Genomic DNA, 17,992 nt, shown 5'->3' on the forward strand with positions numbered 1-17,992 from the left:
TCTCTCTCTCTTTTTCTCTCTCTCTCTCTTTTTTTTCTCTCTCTCTTTTTCTCTCTCTCTCTCTTTTCTCTCTCTCTTTTTTTCTCTCTCTCTCTTTTTTTCTCTCTCTCTCTTTTTTCTCTCTCTCTCTCTCTTTTTTCTCTCTCTCTCTTTTTCTCTCTCTCTCTTTTTCTCTCTCTCTCTCTTTTTCTCTCTCTCTCTCTTTCTCTCTCTCTCTCTTTTCTCTCTCTCTCTTTTCTCTCTCTCTCTTTCTCTCTCTCTCTTTTTCTCTCTCTTTTTTTTCTCTCTCTTTTCTCTCTCTCTCTCTTTTCTCTCTCTCTCTCTTTTTCTCTTTCTCTCTCTCTCTCTTTCTCTCTCTTTTTCTCTTTTTCTCTCTCTTTTTCTCTCTCTCTTTTTTCTCTCTCTCTCTTTTTCTCTCTCTCTCTCTCTCTCTCTCTCTTTTTTCTCTCTCTCTCTCTTTTCTCTCTCTCTCTTTTTTTCTCTCTCTCTCTTTTTCTCTCTCTCTCTTTTTCTCTCTCTCTCTTTTTTCTCTCTCTCTCTTTTCTCTCTCTTTCTCTCTCTCTCTTTTTTTTCTCTCTCTTTTCTCTCTTTTCTCTCTCTCTCTTTTTCTCTCTCTTTTTTTTTCTCTCTTTTTTTCTCTCTTTTTTTCTCTTTTTTTTTTCTTTCTTTCTTTTTTTGCCCCTCAGGTGGGCACAGGGCAGACGGTGGCCACTCTGGCCGACGCCTCGGAGCTGCCAGGCACAGTGACCGTGGCCCAGGTCAACTACACTGTGAACGACGGAGAGGTACACACACCACACACCTCATCAGTCTCTCAGAACACAAACACACACACTTACAAATACACACACTTGTAGAGACACCTGATTCTCCTATCTGATGACTGTATGCGGTTGTAATGGCAGTCCCTCCTGTGTGTGAGGTGTGTTACTACTGTTCTGTGAGGAGTGTTAGATGTTACTGTCTCCACAGTAGTGAACATAGTGTGTAGCTGAAAGGTTTCTCTAACTGGCTCCATTACACACTTTTAGGCAATATGCCCCTTTACACCTTATCACTTTTAGAAAAAATAAATAAATACTAAACGATTGATGGCGTTTAAAGCCTGAAGGTCGTTTTTCTGCAGTGTGCGGACAGCGTTTCCTCTTTTTGAGATGCTAATGTTAACCATCTCCTGATTCCTAATTGGCATATATCATTCCTCACCTCTCCTCGGCAATAGTTGATGTGTGGTGAGCTTTCTGGCGCAAAGGGGCAGTCCAGACCACACCCAGGTGGGTTCTACACATTGGTCATGGATGAGGTGATTTCCCCCTTACTATTTAAAGCGCTGACAGGGATTTTTCTGCCATTGAAATCCTTGGGCGGGCCACCTAAACGTTTTATCGGGTCACCTATGTCCATACAGTGAGGGAGAAAAACGTTTTTATTTTTTATAGATTTTCGGGATGGAAAAACACTTTTCAGTGTAAACTTAAATGACAGATATAACGGATGTAGGAAAGACAATAGATATATATTAGAATATGATCTTTGAGAACTAACAATCAAAGTAAAAACAATCAATTTAGCAGTATTGATTTTGTTATTATGTTTGAGCAAAATAACACCGCATTAACCATGGCAGACCTGCAGGAAATGTGCTTTAAAACTGCAATATCTTCTCTCAGCTCCATGGAGAAATATGAAGAACTACAGAAAATTAACATTTAAAACCCCCCGAAAAATGATCTCCGCTCCATGGAGAAATGTGAGCACTACAGGAAATTAACTTTTAAAACCTCCTGAAAATGATCTCAGCTCCATGGAGAAATGTGTAGAACTGCGGGAAATTGGCTTAAAATGCAAATAATACTGTACACCATCAAGATGAGGGCCTTTTAAATTCAGCTGCGCCTACGGGCTGACTGCGCCCGTTGCCACGCCCACCACCTAAGCCCTTTTTTGATCCAGAAAAAACCCTGCGCTAATGTAAAAAGCGCCATAGAAATCAGTCTTGTTTTTGTTTCATTGTGTTAAGTGTTGTACAACATGCAACACTGTGGTATACCTGACACTCTGGGATCCGGCGATACTGCTAGCCATAGATGTGCACGCATGGATAAATAATCCTATTGGTTTATTGTCTTATTTCATTTTCAAGAGATGATCAATACAAGGCTTTGGTTTTAAACACAATTTTTTAATACTCCACTTTTATGCGTTCTGGCCTCCCGAGTGCGCAGTGGTTTAAAACACTGCATTGCTGTGTCGCAGCCGGCCGCGACCAGGAGACCCATGAGGCGGCACACAATTGGCCCAGCGTTGCCCGGGTTAAGGGAGGGTTTGGACGGCCGGGATGTCCTTGTCCCATAGCGCACTAGCGACTCCTTGTGGCAGGCCGGGGGCATGCATGCTGACTTCAGTCGCCAACTGTACGGCGTTTCCTCCGACACATTTGGTGTGGCTGGCTTCAGGGTTAAGAGAGCAGTGTGTCAAGTAGCAGAGCGGCTTGGCGGGGTCGTGTTTCGGAGGACGCATGGCTCTCGACCTTCGCCTCTCCAGGGTCCATAGAGGAGTTGCAGCGATGGGACAAGATTAACTACCAATTGGAAATCATGAAATTGGGGAGGAAAAAAAGCTTTTAATCATTTTAATCAACAAAAGAAAAAGCTTGTATGCGTTGTCTGAATATGTTGGCCAACAAAACATTCTTATTGTAATTTGCATGATCTGGTATTTGTAGGATTGTCATATCTCTATGCCTTCATCTCTTGCTGAGGAACATGTCATGTTTACTGTTCTGTAACCCTGAAATGCAACTTCATACTCTGTTTCAATATCATTGCTGAATAGCAAGTTCTCTCTACTCTTCACCAGAATATGTCGGTGTGTCGCACGTTACCGATGGAGGTGTCGCCACAGTTTATTGTAAGCGGCAGATCTACTTCACATTTTATGTTCATTGACTACGACAAATGTTTGTCGAAGGATCACAATCATATTTGTTTTTGTTTGTCGTGGTGTAGAAACACCCTAACTCTGCCTCTCTCTGTCACTTTCCCCCTCTCTTACTCTCTCCATCTCTCTTACAACTTCCTCTCTCCATCTCTCACTTGCTCCCACCCCCCTCCCCCTCCTCTCTCCATCTCTCACTTGCTCCCACCCCCCTCTCCCTCCTCTCTCTCACTTGCTCCCACCCCTCTCTCACCCCCACCTCCCTCTCCATCTCTCCTTGCTCCCACCCCCTCTCCCCTCCTCTCTCCATCCCCTCTCCCACCCCCCTCCCTCTCCCACCCCCCCCTCTCCCTCCCCCTCTCCCACCCCCTCTCCCCTCCTCCTCTCTCCATCTCTTACCATCTTTTTCTCTCCCTCTTACCCTCTTCCTTCTATTTCCCTCCCTCTCTCTCCCCTCCATCCCTCCCTCTCTCTCTTTCTTCCTCCTTCCCCCTCCATCCCTCCCTCTCTCTCTTTCTTCCTCCTTCCCCTCCATCCCTCCTTACTGGCCAGGTTGAGCAGAACTGGGCATCTCTGCTCCCACCCCCTCTCCCCCTCCCACTCTAGGTCTGGCAGATGACCATCCACAGGGTGGGGATGACCATACAGACCACACAGGCGTCCGAGGCCAATCAGGCGGTCGCGTCACCCCCCGCGCTGAGGCCGCTGTCGCCGCCTCCCAGGAGATGCAGCAGGGAGCCACCGTCACCATGGCACTTAACGGGTAGGGCGTGTTCATTAGGGCACACTGTCACCATGGCATTTAATTGGGTAGGGAGTGTTCATTAGGGCACACCGTCACCATGGCACTTTAACTCCCACCCCCTCTCCCACCTCCTCTTCCATCTCTCAGGCTAGGGCGTGTTCATTAGGGCACACTGTCACCATGGCACTTAACGGGTAGGGCGTGTTCATTAGGGCACACCGTCACCATGGCACTTAACGGGTAGGGCGTGTTCATTAGGGCACACCGTCACCATGGCACTTAACGGGTAGGGAGTGTCTCACATTAGGGCACACCGTCACCATGGCACTTAACGGGTAGGGCGTGTTCATTAGGGCACACCGTCACCATGGCTCCCTCCCTCTCTCCATCTAACGGGTAGGGCGTGTTCCATTCCCACCCCCTCTTAGGGCACACCGTCACCATGGCACTTAACGGGTAGGGTGTTCATTAGGGCACACCGTCACCATGGCACTTAACGGGTAGGGCGTGTACATTAGGGCACACTGTCACCATGGCATTTAATTGGGTAGGGCGTGTACATTAGGGCACACTGTCACCATGGCACTTAACGGGTAGGGCGTGTTCTGGGGGTTGGTCTAAAGATGCCCCCTCCTCTCTCCATCTCTCACTTGCTCCCACCCCCCTCTTCCTCTCCTCTCTCCATCTCAAGCAGGGTCGTCCAGCAGGGTCGTCCAGCCAGGTGGAGAAAATGTACAACTCAACAGAATTGTGGACAATCAGGCCAAATGCTGTATCTGCACTGAGTCTGGGAGTAGGTGACTATTGAGAGTCCTTAGTCTGGGGGACCAGCCTTCATAATGACAACACACAGATACCACAGCCATTGGATGACCCATCCATGTTTGAGGTCTAATGCAGTCAAAAATGTGACCAACTCCATCTCCCACCCCCTCCCACCCCCCTCCTCTCCCTGGCTGCATGACTCTAATGCACAACCTCATACTGACCTTCTGATAGGACGCAGGCAGAGCCCTGTTGGTCAGGTGACCTCTGGGGCTGTGCCTCTGGCAACTATAAACCATCTCAATTCTCCCCCCAGGCTCCACATCTCCCACCCCCTGACTCCTCTTGGCACTGCTGTAGGCTAGTTCTCTGAATGATGCCCTCAGTGACCTCTGGACCCACCCTCTCTAGCTGAATACTGATAGTCCAGATACTCTCCACCCCTCCCTCCCCCTCCCCCCTGGCCCCTCCCAGTGGCCTTCCTTTGTCCATGTGTTTTCCCAGCTACTGACAGTCCTCCCCTGACTCTCCTGGTTTCCATCTCCCCCCCCTCCCACTCCATCTCTCCCCTCTCCATCTTTTTTCTCTCCCTCTTACCCTCTTCCTTCTATTTCCCTCCCTCTCTCTCCCCCTCCATCCCTCCCTCTCTCTCTTTCTTCCTCCTTCCCCCTCCATCCCTCCTTACTGGCCAGGTTGAGCAGAACTGGGCGACTCTGCAGGGTGGGGAGATGACCATACAGACCACACAGGCGTCCGAGGCCAATCAGGCGGTCGCGTCCCTCGCTGAGGCCGCTGTCGCCGCCTCCCAGGAGATGCAGCAGGGAGCCACCGTCACCATGGCACTTAACGGGTAGGGCGTGTACATTAGGGCACACTGTCACCATGGCATTTAATTGGGTAGGGCGTGTACATTAGGGCACACTGTCACCATGGCACTTAACGGGTAGGGCGTGTTCTGGGGGGTTGGTCTAAAGGGACAAGCAGGGTCGTCCAGCCAGGTGGAGAAAATGTACAACTCAACAGCATTGTGGACAATCAGGCCAAATGCTGTATCTGCACTGAGTCTGGGAGTAGGTGACTATTGAGAGTCCTTAGTCTGGGGGACCAGCCTTCATAATGACAACACACAGATACCACAGCCATTGGATGACCCATCCATGTTTACTTTAAGGTCTAATGCAGTCAAAAATGTGACCAACTGGGCCTGGCTGCATGACGTAATGCACAACCTCATACTGACCTTCTGATAGGACGAGGCAGAGCCCTGTTGGTCAGGTGACCTGTGGGGCTGTGCCTCTGGCACTATTATAAACCATCTCAATTCCCCCAGGCTCCACAGCGGACTGCTATTGGTTCGACTGCTGTAGGCTAGTTGGTGAATGATGCCCTCAGTGACCTGTGGACCCATTAGCTGAATACTGAGAGTAAAGATACTCACTGGCAAGGACTGTAGGACAGTGGCCTTCCTTTGTCAATACATGTGTTTTACCCAAGAGCTACTGACAGTCCTCAGTGTGTATGTTTGGAACTACACAGTTATCAGTGTGTATCATTTGAGTTACTGACAGTTATCAGTGTGTATCTTTTGACCTACACAGTTATCAGTGTGTATCATTTGACCTACACAGTTATCAGTGTGTATCTTTTGACCTACACAGTTATCAGTGTGTATCTTTTGACCTACACAGTTATCAGTGTGTATCTTTTGACCTACACAGTTATCAGTGTGTATCTTTTGACCTACACAGTTATCAGTGTGTATCTTTTGACCTACACAGTTATCAGTGTGTATCTTCTGACCTACACAGTTATCAGTGTGTATCTTCTGACCTACACAGTTATCAGTGTGTATCTTTTGACCTACACAGTTATCAGTGTGTATCTTTTGACCTACACAGTTATCAGTGTGTATCTTTTGACCTACACAGTCATCAGTGTGTATCTTCAGAGTTACTGACAGTCATCAGTGACTGCTGCCATCTCTAACAGGTTTCTCTTGTGAAATAGATCTGATGTCAGTGAGACTAAACTGTATATTTAAATGTTAAATCAAATATAAACTCTGTAACTATGGTATAATGTTGTTACAGAATGTCATTACGTAACACACTGTGTCAATCTAAAAACATCCAAACTGAATGAAACCTGCAGAAACATTTTGAGATTGGGAGAAATGTAATTCTGTAAACAACGTGCACAATGCACACATCTCCTGCTGCACTGCTTGGGGGAGGGGCTCTCTGTGAGCTTAATGCAGGATGCTGGTACAAGGGTGTGGAGTCAGAATCCTGCTGTCCCAGAATGCCGCAGTGGGATTGAGGTATGGTCACTGCCCAGATGCTCTCTCCTCTCTGTTTATAACGGAGTAGGATGAAGTTGCCCGTAGACGCTGATTTTGGGTCAGTTTAGCATGTCCCCCAATGATGGTGAAAGGCCCAGCCCAGGGCGGTGAAAGGCCCAGCCCAGGGCGGTTAAAGGCCCAGCCCAGGGCGGTTAAAGGCCCGGGCCCAGGGCGGTTAAAGGCCCGGGCCCAGGGCGGTCAAACTGGCGGTTAAAGGCCCAGCCCAGGGCGGTCAAACTGGTGATTTCCTGTGTTTTATGTATTTCAACTGAGGTTGGAATAATACTGTGAAATTGTATAAATGATGATAATGCCATTTTAGTGTTAGCGCTGTTTTGAAAACACCGCCTGAAATTTCACCATGTGGTAAATTAGACCAATAAGAAAGTTCCAAACATCTGCCCAATAACAGCTGGATTAACATTTTCCCCTCCCCACTCAGGCCACTCTGACAGTCTTAGCAAAGTTCTTGCTTGAGAAATTGCCCTTTATTAAGAAGCTATTTTAGTTTAAACCGTTTTAATTGAAAACAATCATGTAAGGTACTTATTTGCTACCCAGAAATGATTTGATATTGAGATAAAACCAGCTGCATTGGGCCTTTAAGGACAGTGCTTACATTAGCAATGAGGCATCTTACAGCGTGAATAAAGTGCATCTAGGTGTATTCATATCAGCAAGCGCTGACACAAGGCCCTGGGGTCTGGGCCGTAACAAGGGAGGGCAGGCAACTAGGCTGAAGAGTGTTATTCCCATAGTCTCTAATTGCATAGGTAGTTCTATAACACCTGTGATGTCAGAAAGAGGGGACAGTTGGAGCAGGAAACTAAGGGTCCCATAGGGACATGGGGTCAGCTGCTTTTTCCTCCCATTTCAGTGTTTAATTTTAGTTAATTAATTAGCCGTTACCTTTGTACTCAACTGCCTCGCTTGGTTTCTGGGGGTGTTAAGTGGTTGCTAACCAACCTAATCAGCCACTACATTTATTACTCAGGAAACCACTACTGAATGAGATTGCGCTTTTCACAAAAGTGTGGTAACGGGTGTTTGTGAGCTAAACAGTAAAACTGCTAAAAACTGGTTTAAAGTAATTTGCTTTTTTGTAACCTATTGTGTGTACAAAGTGTGAAGGTGCTGGCGGTGCACTCGTCGACACTGCGGCAGGTGCTGGCGGTGCACTCGTCGACACTACGCCAGGTGCTGGCGGTGCACTCGTCGACACTACGGCAGGTGCTGGCGGTGCACTCGTCGACACCACGGTAGATACTGGCGGTGCACTCGTCGACACTACGGTAGATGCTGGCGGTGCACTCGTCGACACTACGGTAGATGCTGCGGTGCACTCGTTGACACTACGGTCGATGCTGACGGTGCACTCGTTGACACTACGGTTGATGCTGGCGGTGCACCTGTCGACACCACGGTAGATGCTGGCGGTGCACTCGTCGACACTACAGTAGTTTGGAGTCATTTCCTCCTGTGTCTAGGAGTTCCCATTGGGGCTTGTTACAGGAGTCCCCTTCCCTCCCTTATTCCCTCCTGGTTACCTCATGTGAGCAGTGCGGCACTTTGCCAGAACCTTCCGTCCCTGTTTCCCGACCCCCAGTGCCCACTGAGGAGGGAAAATGTTTTTTCCTCTCTCAAAAAGAGAGCTTACTTTTATCTTATGACAGAATAGTAGAAAATGGGATGTCAATTCTTTTCAGTGTGATCTTTAGTTTATTCTATAAATGTGAGCTGTAAACAGTCATTCTATGAATCGTTGTGGATGAAACTCTTGTGTGTTGATTATTTCCTGTGTCGTTTGGCTGGAAGAGGAGAACTAGAAGTTAGTATCCCTGTTGAGGAATATGTGACAGATTCCCAAAGGAAGGTGATTTATCCAATAAATTACTGGGAGTTTATATATAGAGTGTTTGACTATCTTTATTTTTGTAGTTTATTTGCCGTTAGTCAGCACCTCCACACAAAATCTTTTTTCTGGGTGTGTGCCAGCTCATGTCTGTTAGATTCCCAAAGTTGACCATGGCTGAAAAGATGCTTTATAATGACCCCCCCATGTTCTAATGACCCCATCTCCCCATGTTCTAATGACCTTATTCCTTGTCAGCGGTCCCTGGGGCACTGGGGTTGGTTTGGAGGGTGGTGGGGGGGGTGTATGTACTGTTTTAAGGAGTGTCCCGATGCAGAGCCAAATATGTGCAATGGTGCGCTGCCTACTCCCCTTCAGATGTTGGGAGTTGGAGTGGGTGTTTGGGTGAGAGTGTTGGGCCTCTGGCACCACCATACAGTCAACTGTAGGCTAATGTTGGGCCTCTGGCACCACCATACAGTCAACTGTAGGCTAATGTTGGGCCTCTGGCACCACCATACAGTCAACTGTACGCTAATGTTGGGCCTCTGGCACCACCATACAGTCAACTGTAGGCTAATGTTGGGCCTCTGGCACCACCATACTGTCAGGGTTGGGGCTTGGGTTGTTGTCCCCTCTCCCTATAATTGTCATTGTCCACCAGTCTGTCAACGTTGTTTGGATGCGTAGGGGGGACACATAGCCACGCCTCACCTCCTTGCCATCTCTAAGGTGTGTGTGATTGTGTTGCAGTGAGGCTGCGGCCCATGCAGTGGCGACGCTGGCTGAGGCCACCCTACAGGGAGGAGGGCAAATCGTTCTGGCCGGGGAAACGGCGGCTGCTGTAGGGGCACTGACTGGAGTGCAAGATGGCAGCGGTACGTACCACACAACCTCTCAACAACTATTGTCAGGTAATTGACTCACCAGTATAAATCAATGTGAAATACTCTACTGACACTCCTCATAACATTACAACGCTCCCCTAACATTACAACGTTCCCCTAACATTACAACGCTCCCCTAACATTACAACGCTCCCCTAACATAAAATAATAATAATGCTTTCGGGAACTCACACTGACACCCCCCCTTTCTAGCTCTGACTTTGCTGATAACTACTTCATTGATGGAAAATGTACTTACTGTGATATGTGGTTGTCTCAACCACCTATCTGAAGATAAATGCAACAGTAAGTGTCTGCTAAATGACCAAAATGTCAATTCAAACAGCCCTAACATTGAACCGACGCAGCCCTAACATTGAACCGACGCAGCCCTAACATTGAACCGACGCAGCCCTAACATTGAACCGCCCTAACATTGAACCGCAGCCCTAACATTGAACCGACGCAGCCCTGGCGCTTGAACCGACGCAGCCCTGGCGCTTGAACCGACGCAGCCCTGGCGCTTGAACCGACGCAGCCCTGGCGCTTGAACCGACGCAGCCCTGGCGCTTGAACCGACGCAGCCCTGGCGCTTGAACCGACGCAGCCCTGGCGCTTGAACCGACGCAGCCCTGGCGCTTGAACCGACGCAGCCCTGGCGCTTGAACCGACGCAGCCCTGGCGCTTGAACCGACGCAGCCCTGGCGCACCGCCAGCCCTGGCGCTTGAACCGACGCAGCCCTGGCGCTTGAACCGACGCAGCCCTGGCGCTTGAACCGACGCAGCCCTGGCGCTTGAACCGACGCAGCCCTAACATTGAACCGACGCAGCCCTGGCGTTTGAACCCGACGCAGCCCTGGCGTTTTAACCCGACGCAGCCCTAGCGTTTGAACCCGACGCAGCCCTAGCGTTTGAACCCGACAGCTAGACACCATGCATACAAAACGACCAAGTCACTCAGTTGAACATAATCCTCCCATACCATGATGACCTGTCTGGGGTGTCAGCTACAGGTAACACTGCACATACAAACACACACACCTGTCCCCCTGCTCTCGCTAGGATAACCCAGGTTCCCCAGCTGTGCTGTTGTGTGTGTGTGTGTGTGTGTGTGTGTGTGTGTGGCTCATACTAGATACTCTGTCCAGACCAACAAAAGGGCTTAACAAGAAACACTTCCAAAATGACTAATTGGGGGGAGAATTATTTTAGTTTAGCGCAGTGGCCTGCCTGAACTTTCCTCTGCCCATTTCATTACGTGACCACAACTGGTCCAGTTTCCTTGTTTGAATGTTAACTGAATGTTAATGGAACTCAGTTTACACTAGATTTATATCATTCATTACAGTCAGAGCAAATCAAGCTCCTTTCATATTCAACTCATTCAAATTGTCTGGAAGGTAACTAGGCTGTAGGTTTTTAACTAGGCTGTAGGTTTTTAACTAGGCTGTAGGTTTTTAACTAGGCTGTAGGTTTTTAACTAGGCTGTAGGTTTTTAACTAGGCTGTAGGTTTTTAACTAGGCTGTAGGTTTTTAACTAGGCTGTAGGTTTCAATGTGCATTTAACAAGGGAGTTGGTATGACTGGATATTTGGTCTTGTACTTTCTTTGTGGAGTTTCTTGTCTTCTGCTTTTACCCCACCATTCTATTAATCCCTACTATGTCTCTACAACTCTGCTGCAGACCGTTCATACTGTAGATGCACATTTACAATACATACGGATTAGTTATTTAAATGATTTCAGGTCGTATGATACCAGCTCTCATCAGCTGATGGTTACATCATGATCTCAGCAGCAGCTTTTATCCACGTAACATTCCACCACCATCATTCCAGAAACTCCCATCCCTCAACCTAACTCTCATCCCTCAAGCCCTCCCTCTCTGCCTTCAGGGCTGGTGTCCTGTCTCTTCACGTCAGTCCCCTGTCCTACAGTGGGCCATGCCCCTGCTGGTGACAATCCCTACCCCCTTCCCACACACCCCCCCCAGGCACGGGGGCGTTGTCATCTCCCTGAAGTGCTCTTGCTAAAGAGGCTTTGATCCACTCCATTATCAGTCTATAGTCTAATCACTGGGCCAGCTGTCAGCGCCCTGGGACCGGACAGCAACCAGCCTCATGGTGACACACACACTGTCCCCTCCTCTACCACTGCCCACAGGCTGCATTGGGAAGAAGGCCACTAGCAAAGGCGTGTCTTTAAACACCCAAAGCTGATTAGCAAGCATTACAACTACATTTAAAGAAATGGACATCAGGAAGCCTTCCCCCCACACACAATGTGCCTGCCCATCATTTTACAGTCACTGCATTGCATTGCAGTGAGAATCTAATACTTTTCTCCTAAGTGAAGTTAACGCTGTCCCTATTGGGTGTGGTATGTTTCACAGGAGTGACAGACGGTATGACCGACGAAAAACATGTTCTGATTTGGACATGCATCATACTGTCATTTGCAAAATGGCTACCCTTTGTAAGACACCCATCTGTTGGGTTGTCACTAGTTAACACAGCCACAATGTCGTAATTATGGCAAAACCCCGCCCCTTTCTACAATTTATCCTCTTAAAATCTGATTTTAAACCCAACTTTAACCACACTGCTAACCCTAACTTTAAGACCAAAAAGCCCATTTTGACTTTGTGGCTATGTTATCTAGTGGAAACCCAGCCACTCTGTTTCATGAATGGACAGGGAGGGAGACAGCAGAACTGAGGAGCCTGAGTCTAGGAAAAGGCATTGTGGGATAGCTGGAGCCCCTTCCGTGCCCCATCATTCTACAAGTGGGTAATTTTAGCCAGTTGGTAGAAGCCACAGCGCTAAACCTCCCTCCCTTGTAGCTTCTGCTGTTAAGCTGCATCACAAATGGCACCCTATCCCCAATATAGTTCACTACTTTTGTCCAAAGCGGTCACAAGTAGTGCACTGTATAGTGAATAGAATGCCATTTGGAGCTCATCCTTTTAGTCTGTTAGCTAGCAGCAGGCCCCACTCAGCTAACAACCAGCCCCTTCACCTGTTGGCCCAGTGCTGCTCCTCTCCTGAGCCTGTTGACCTTTACCTAATCACCGTAATGGAGGAGTGGAGGGGCCACTGTTTGAAGTGCTGCCTGATTGGCTAGCTTTGTCCCTAGCACACATACACACTCGTCGACCATGGCCCTCAATGTCACAGTAAGTGAAGTGTGAGCGGCTTGGCCTGGTACTTGACTCAGTAAGCACCGGGCTCTCTCTCTCTCTCACTGAATGCCAGGCTACCTGCCGCATATTGACAACATGTAAACTATATTTAGTCTCCAAATGTTTATTGAAAACATAATTACATTTGCACAATGAGCGCTTGTCTCTCAAATACATTGTTAGTTGTTGGTCAGCTAGCTAGCAAATTGTGCCATATTAGCATTGACTTGAAATCAGTCAAGACATGGTAGACTTACTATGCCAGACTGCCCCCCCTTGTAAGCCCTGCTACTATACAATCATCACAGCCAGTCGATCAACTCAACTTGATTCTGTCACGTAGCTGGACCAAGGGGGCTTGTTAGACTACTACAGAGGGGGACCTGGGGCCTCATTTAGAGAAAGCATATACGCGCAGATTGATCATACGAGTCGACCAAATGGATTTACTTGGCATTACATTTAGTGATTTTATAAATGAAACATAATTGAGACTTTATTAATGTGTCTGTAGACTGACACTGTTTAAATTTAGTTTCTCACGTTACATTTTAACACTAAAATGTGGTGTTTAAACTAATCACATGTTCTAAAGGAGGGGTCTGGATCCTTTACCTAGTGGATAAGGTAAAGAGGTGTGGGTTATCATATTGCTGATCACATTTATGCATCATTTTCAAAATGCCAGCATTAGTTATCATTATGCCAGTGTATCACTGAAATGTGGAATGACCCCGAGCATCCGCCCGCCCGCCACCATACCCAGCTATGACCTCCTTCCCCTAGCCTGTGACAGCTTGTGGGGCTGGGCAGAGACCCACGTGACTGCAGTAGTAATCCCCAGGCATAGTCTCTCTCACACACACACACACACACAGCTGGGCAGGGAGGAGAGGCAGGCAGGCTCAATTGGACCATTGTTCTGCAATGCAGCCTCTCTAAAATGGCTGCCTAAAGCGGTTTGACTCTAGCATGGCTCTCTCTCAGGCCCTAACCCCACCTTAAAGACCCTCATGGACCAAGGCACTTCACAGCAGAACTAAAATGGCCAATCGTCATTTGTCCATTTCATCAGCCCCTTTGTCAATACTGCATTGTATGTGTGGCCAAAATATAGAATAGCATAGAAAAATGGATTGTCCTCTCATTCTGGGAAATTAATATTTCACTTCACAATTACATGTATAACATCAGACAAGAAAATATGGAATATAAATGTTTATTAGGATCCCCATTAGTTGACGCCATGATGTCAGCTAGTCTTCCTTGGGGTCTGACACATAACTAAAAATACATTTTCAAACAATTACAATGAATGACATTAAACATTGTAGAGGTCCTGGGCTGGCATGGTTACTACACGTGGTCTGCGGTTGTGAGGCTGGTTGAGCGTACTGCATTAAACAACCTCTTTCGTATCATCTGAGATCCCTAAAGATTGAAAAGCTGCAGCAGCCATCCCCCTCTTCAAAGGGGGAAACACTCTAGACCCAAACTGCTACAGACATATATCTGTCCTACCCTGCCTTTCTAAGGTCTTCGAAAGCCAAGTTAACAAACAGATCACCGACCACTTCGAATCCCACCGTACCTTCTCCGCTATGCAATCTGGCTTCCGAGCTGGTCATGGGTGCACCTCAGCCACGCTCAAGGTCCTAAACAATATCATAACCGCCATCGATAAAAGACAATACCTTGCAGCCGTCTTAATCGACCTGGCCAAGGCTTTCGACTCTGTCAGTCACCACATTCTTATCGGCAGACTTAACAGCCTTGGGTTCTCAAATGACTGCCTCGCCTGGTTCACCAACTACTTCTCTGATAGAGTTCAGTGTGTCAAATTGGAGGGCCTGTTGTCCAGACCTCTGTCAGTCTCTATGGGGGTGCCACAGGGTTCAGTTCTCGAGCCGACTCTTTTCTCTGTATACATCAATAATGTCGCTCTTGCTGCTGTTGATTCTCTGATCCACCTCTACGCAGACGACACCATTCTGTATACTTCTGGCCCTTCTTTGGACACTGTGTTAGCAAACCTCCAGATGAGCTTCAACGCCATACAACTCTCCTTCCGTGGCCTCCAACTGCTCTTAAATACAAGTAAAACTAATTGCATGCTCTTCAACCGATCACTACCCGCCTGCCCATCCTAGCATCACTACTCTGGACTGTTCTGACTTAGAATACATGGACAACTACAAGTACCTAGGTGTCTTGTTAGACTGTAAACTTTCCTTACAGACTCATTAAGCATCTCCAATCCAAAATTAAATCTAGAATCGGCTTCCTATTTCGCAAAAAAGCATCCTTCACTCATGCTGCCAAACATACCCTCGTAAAACTGACTATCTTACCGATCCTTGACTTCGGCGATGTCATTTACAAAATGGCCTCCAACACTCTACTCAGCAAACTGAATGCAGTCTATCACAGTGCCATCCGTTTTGTCACCAAAGCCACATATACTACCCACCACTGTGACCTGTATGCTCTCGTTGGCTGGCCCTCGCTTCATATTCGTCACCAAACCCACTGGCTCCAGGTCATCTATAAGTCTTTGCTAGGTAAAGCCCCGCCTTATCTCAGCTCACTGGTCACCATAGCAGCACCCACCCATAGCACGCGCACCAGCAGGTATATTTCACTGGTCAACTCCTACTTTGGCCGTGTTTCCTTCCAGTTCTCTGCTGCTAATGACTGGAACGAATTGCAAAAATTGCTGAAGCTGGAGTCTTCTATCTCCCTCACTAACTTTAAGCATCAGCTGTCAGAGCAGCTTCCCGATCACTGCACCTGTACATAGCCCATCTGTAAATAGCCCACCCAACTACCTCATTCCCATATTGTTATTTATTTTTTGCTCCTTTGCACCCCAGTATCTCTACGTGCAGAAGATGAATGTGCAAATCTATCACTCCAGTGTTTAATTGCTAAATTGTAATTATTTTGCCAATATGGCCTATTTATTGCCTTACCTCCCTAATCTTACTACATTTGCACATACTGTATATAGACTTTTCTATAGTGTTATTGACTGTATGTTTGTTAATCCCATGTGTAACTCTGTTGTTTGTGTCGCACTGCTTTGCTTTATTCTTGGCCAGGTGGCAGTTGTAAATGAGAACTTGTTCTCAACTGGCCTATCTGGTTAAATAAAGGTGAAATAAATAGAATAAAAAGACATTTAGGTCGATGGAGAACAGAAGAAAAGGCTACTTTATACTCTTTAAACATGTCTAAGCCTGTATCCCCCCGTCTCTCTCTCCAGGCCTGGTGCAGATCCCAGTAAGCATGTACCAGACGGTGGTTACCAGCCTAGCCCAGGGGAACCGGCCCGTACAAGTGGCCATGGCGCCTGTGGCCACACGCATCGACAACACGGTCACACTGGACGGCCAGGCGGTAGAGGTAGTGACTCTGGAGCAGTGACACTGAATCCTCCCTTGGCAGGTGTGTTCCACTGGAACAAAGTCCCAAAATGGCCGCCGCCGGGAGCTGAGGGAGGGATAGTCCGTTTTCACCATAGAGATAGATAGAGGGCTCATCTTTGTATCTGTGCCATTATAGCATCTGACAGCATGGGCAGTGCCATTGAGGCCATCTCCATTTTTTAATTAGTCCGTTTTCCTCTTCACGATTGACTGATCCCTCCTGATAACCCGGTTTGACATTACTCCGTCAGTGGAGGATCAGCCCATGAAATTGGAAGTCCCCCCCCCCCCCAGTTGACTACATTAAAATGGTGAAGCCCTAAATGGCGCTGCCCATGCTAATACAGCCTTTTGGCCAGTAGAGGCCTCTATCATTCTCTATGGTTTCCACATGCTGCGCTCTGTACCATGTAAAAATATATATTTTTAATGTACATCTGCAGGGGAATATAAAGTGACGGATTTATCAATACATTGTTTACTATGTGTGTGTGTGTGTGTGTATATAGTAGATGTGTTTTTTTGTTTGAATGTCCTTTTTTAGCTTTGATGTTGAGCATTGTGTGACATGGGTTAGAGTATTTAGTATTTATTTCTGCACACCTTAACATTTACTTAAAGAATAACCAAAAAGCCAAGGGGGACGCCACCAATTCACCTTTCATTCTGAACCTATATCACAGTCCCATTAAGCACGTTTTGGTACTCTGTCTATGTGAGTGTTATTCCATGTTTGTTATAGAATGCGGTTACCAAATCACAATCACTCTCTGCTCTGTTGTCATGGACTTCATATGCAATCAGGTTGTGCCGAAACCCAGGAACCTTTCCACTAATTCCACCCCCTGCTATATTAGTCAATGTTCTTCTTGTACCCTGGATGTCTACGAAGCATCCCAATTATCAACTGTCCCCTGTAAGGACCTTCACTGCCTAGAATGATTCCAATGAAACATTACTTCTGAAATATGTTACCTGTTGTTGTGTGGTTTATTGTACTGTAGTCCACTCCACACACACACTGGGATTTGTGAAGACTCAGGATTTACTAGTACAGTATTTTTTTGATGACCTGTCTAGGCAGCCATTTTGACTCCAGAGAATATCACAACTGGTGTCTCCAATGCATGAGTAGCTGTCCCTTGAGTCTTTTTTTATTTTTTTTAAAAACAAAAACGCTCCTTTTGATGTCAGTGGTAGGAACGTATTCTAAATCATTTTATAAATTGAGGCGGGCCGTACTGTATACTACAGAGCATTCAATGATTTTTGTATTTGTACAGAATACGTGTGCATTTGTCTGGTCTGATATGATGGTATGAATAAATTCAGCTCACTACAGAGAATCCTCTCCGTAGAATTAATGATTTAGGAAATACATTAGGTGACTGAATTACAGCAAGCATGCAGTCCATGTGATCGCCCAATAAAGTGACTACTGTTCACCGGTCACACTAGCCAGTGTCATCATTGAACTCTGAAGGTGAAATACTTCCTTTTCCAAAACCCTACTATTGTTCTTCACATCATACACTATATTGGTCGTTGTTGGACTTGTTGGTCCATGCCCCTCTTCTTCTACATGGTTTATCGATGTAGTTACCCTGCCATGAGAACTCCATGACCTCTATACACTCCACTGTCATCCCCCTACCCGCCACACACACTCCGAGCCTGTCGTGACGGACGGTCAGGGTCCTGGTTACATCATAAGCTGTATTGCACTGTGCAGCCCTCCCCGTGGTTAAAGCCTGGGATTTGTTAGCTGGGTCCTTCTGTTGCGGAGTGGGAGAGAGAGAGACGTTGGTTCGGGCCCTAATCCGTCAGGCGTCAACGCACATCCCATTCTGCCTCCC

General features: G+C 47.2%; 2 protein-coding genes across 6 annotated transcripts; both read left to right on the forward strand.

Moving 5' to 3' along the window:
• Positions 1 to 701: 701 nt before the first annotated feature.
• Positions 702 to 5,185, forward strand: LOC121838698 (nuclear respiratory factor 1-like; the record flags this gene model as incomplete). 5 transcript variants are annotated; one of them, XR_006082429.1, is given in 4 exon segments in its annotated part: positions 702 to 785; positions 1,223 to 1,274; positions 2,860 to 2,910; positions 5,140 to 5,185. XR_006082429.1 is itself a non-coding variant. In XM_042316050.1 (3 exon segments), coding segments are annotated over 3 exon segments (140 nt in total), but the record flags the coding sequence as incomplete, so codon positions are not given.
• A 187-nt stretch (positions 5,186 to 5,372) lies between these two features.
• LOC112238524 (nuclear respiratory factor 1-like) lies at positions 5,373 to 17,586 on the forward strand. The gene is made up of 3 exons (XM_042316051.1): positions 5,373 to 5,390; positions 9,394 to 9,554; positions 15,974 to 17,586. Exons 1-3 carry the CDS (start codon positions 5,377 to 5,379, stop codon positions 16,132 to 16,134), a joined length of 336 nt encoding a protein of 111 aa, XP_042171985.1. The 5' UTR covers positions 5,373 to 5,376; the 3' UTR covers positions 16,135 to 17,586.
• Positions 17,587 to 17,992: the final 406 nt, after the last annotated feature.

Source organism: Oncorhynchus tshawytscha, unplaced genomic scaffold (assembly GCF_018296145.1).
Source record: "Oncorhynchus tshawytscha isolate Ot180627B unplaced genomic scaffold, Otsh_v2.0 Un_contig_5464_pilon_pilon, whole genome shotgun sequence".
Classification (NCBI taxonomy): domain Eukaryota; kingdom Metazoa; phylum Chordata; class Actinopteri; order Salmoniformes; family Salmonidae; genus Oncorhynchus; species Oncorhynchus tshawytscha.

Bases quoted from the DNA above. Each gene is read 5' to 3' on its own strand.
- LOC112238524 (XM_042316051.1), top strand. The intron at 9,555-15,973 runs GTAATTGACTCA...CTCTCTCTCCAG, and splicing joins CTCTCAACAACTATTGTCAG to GCCTGGTGCAGATCCCAGTA.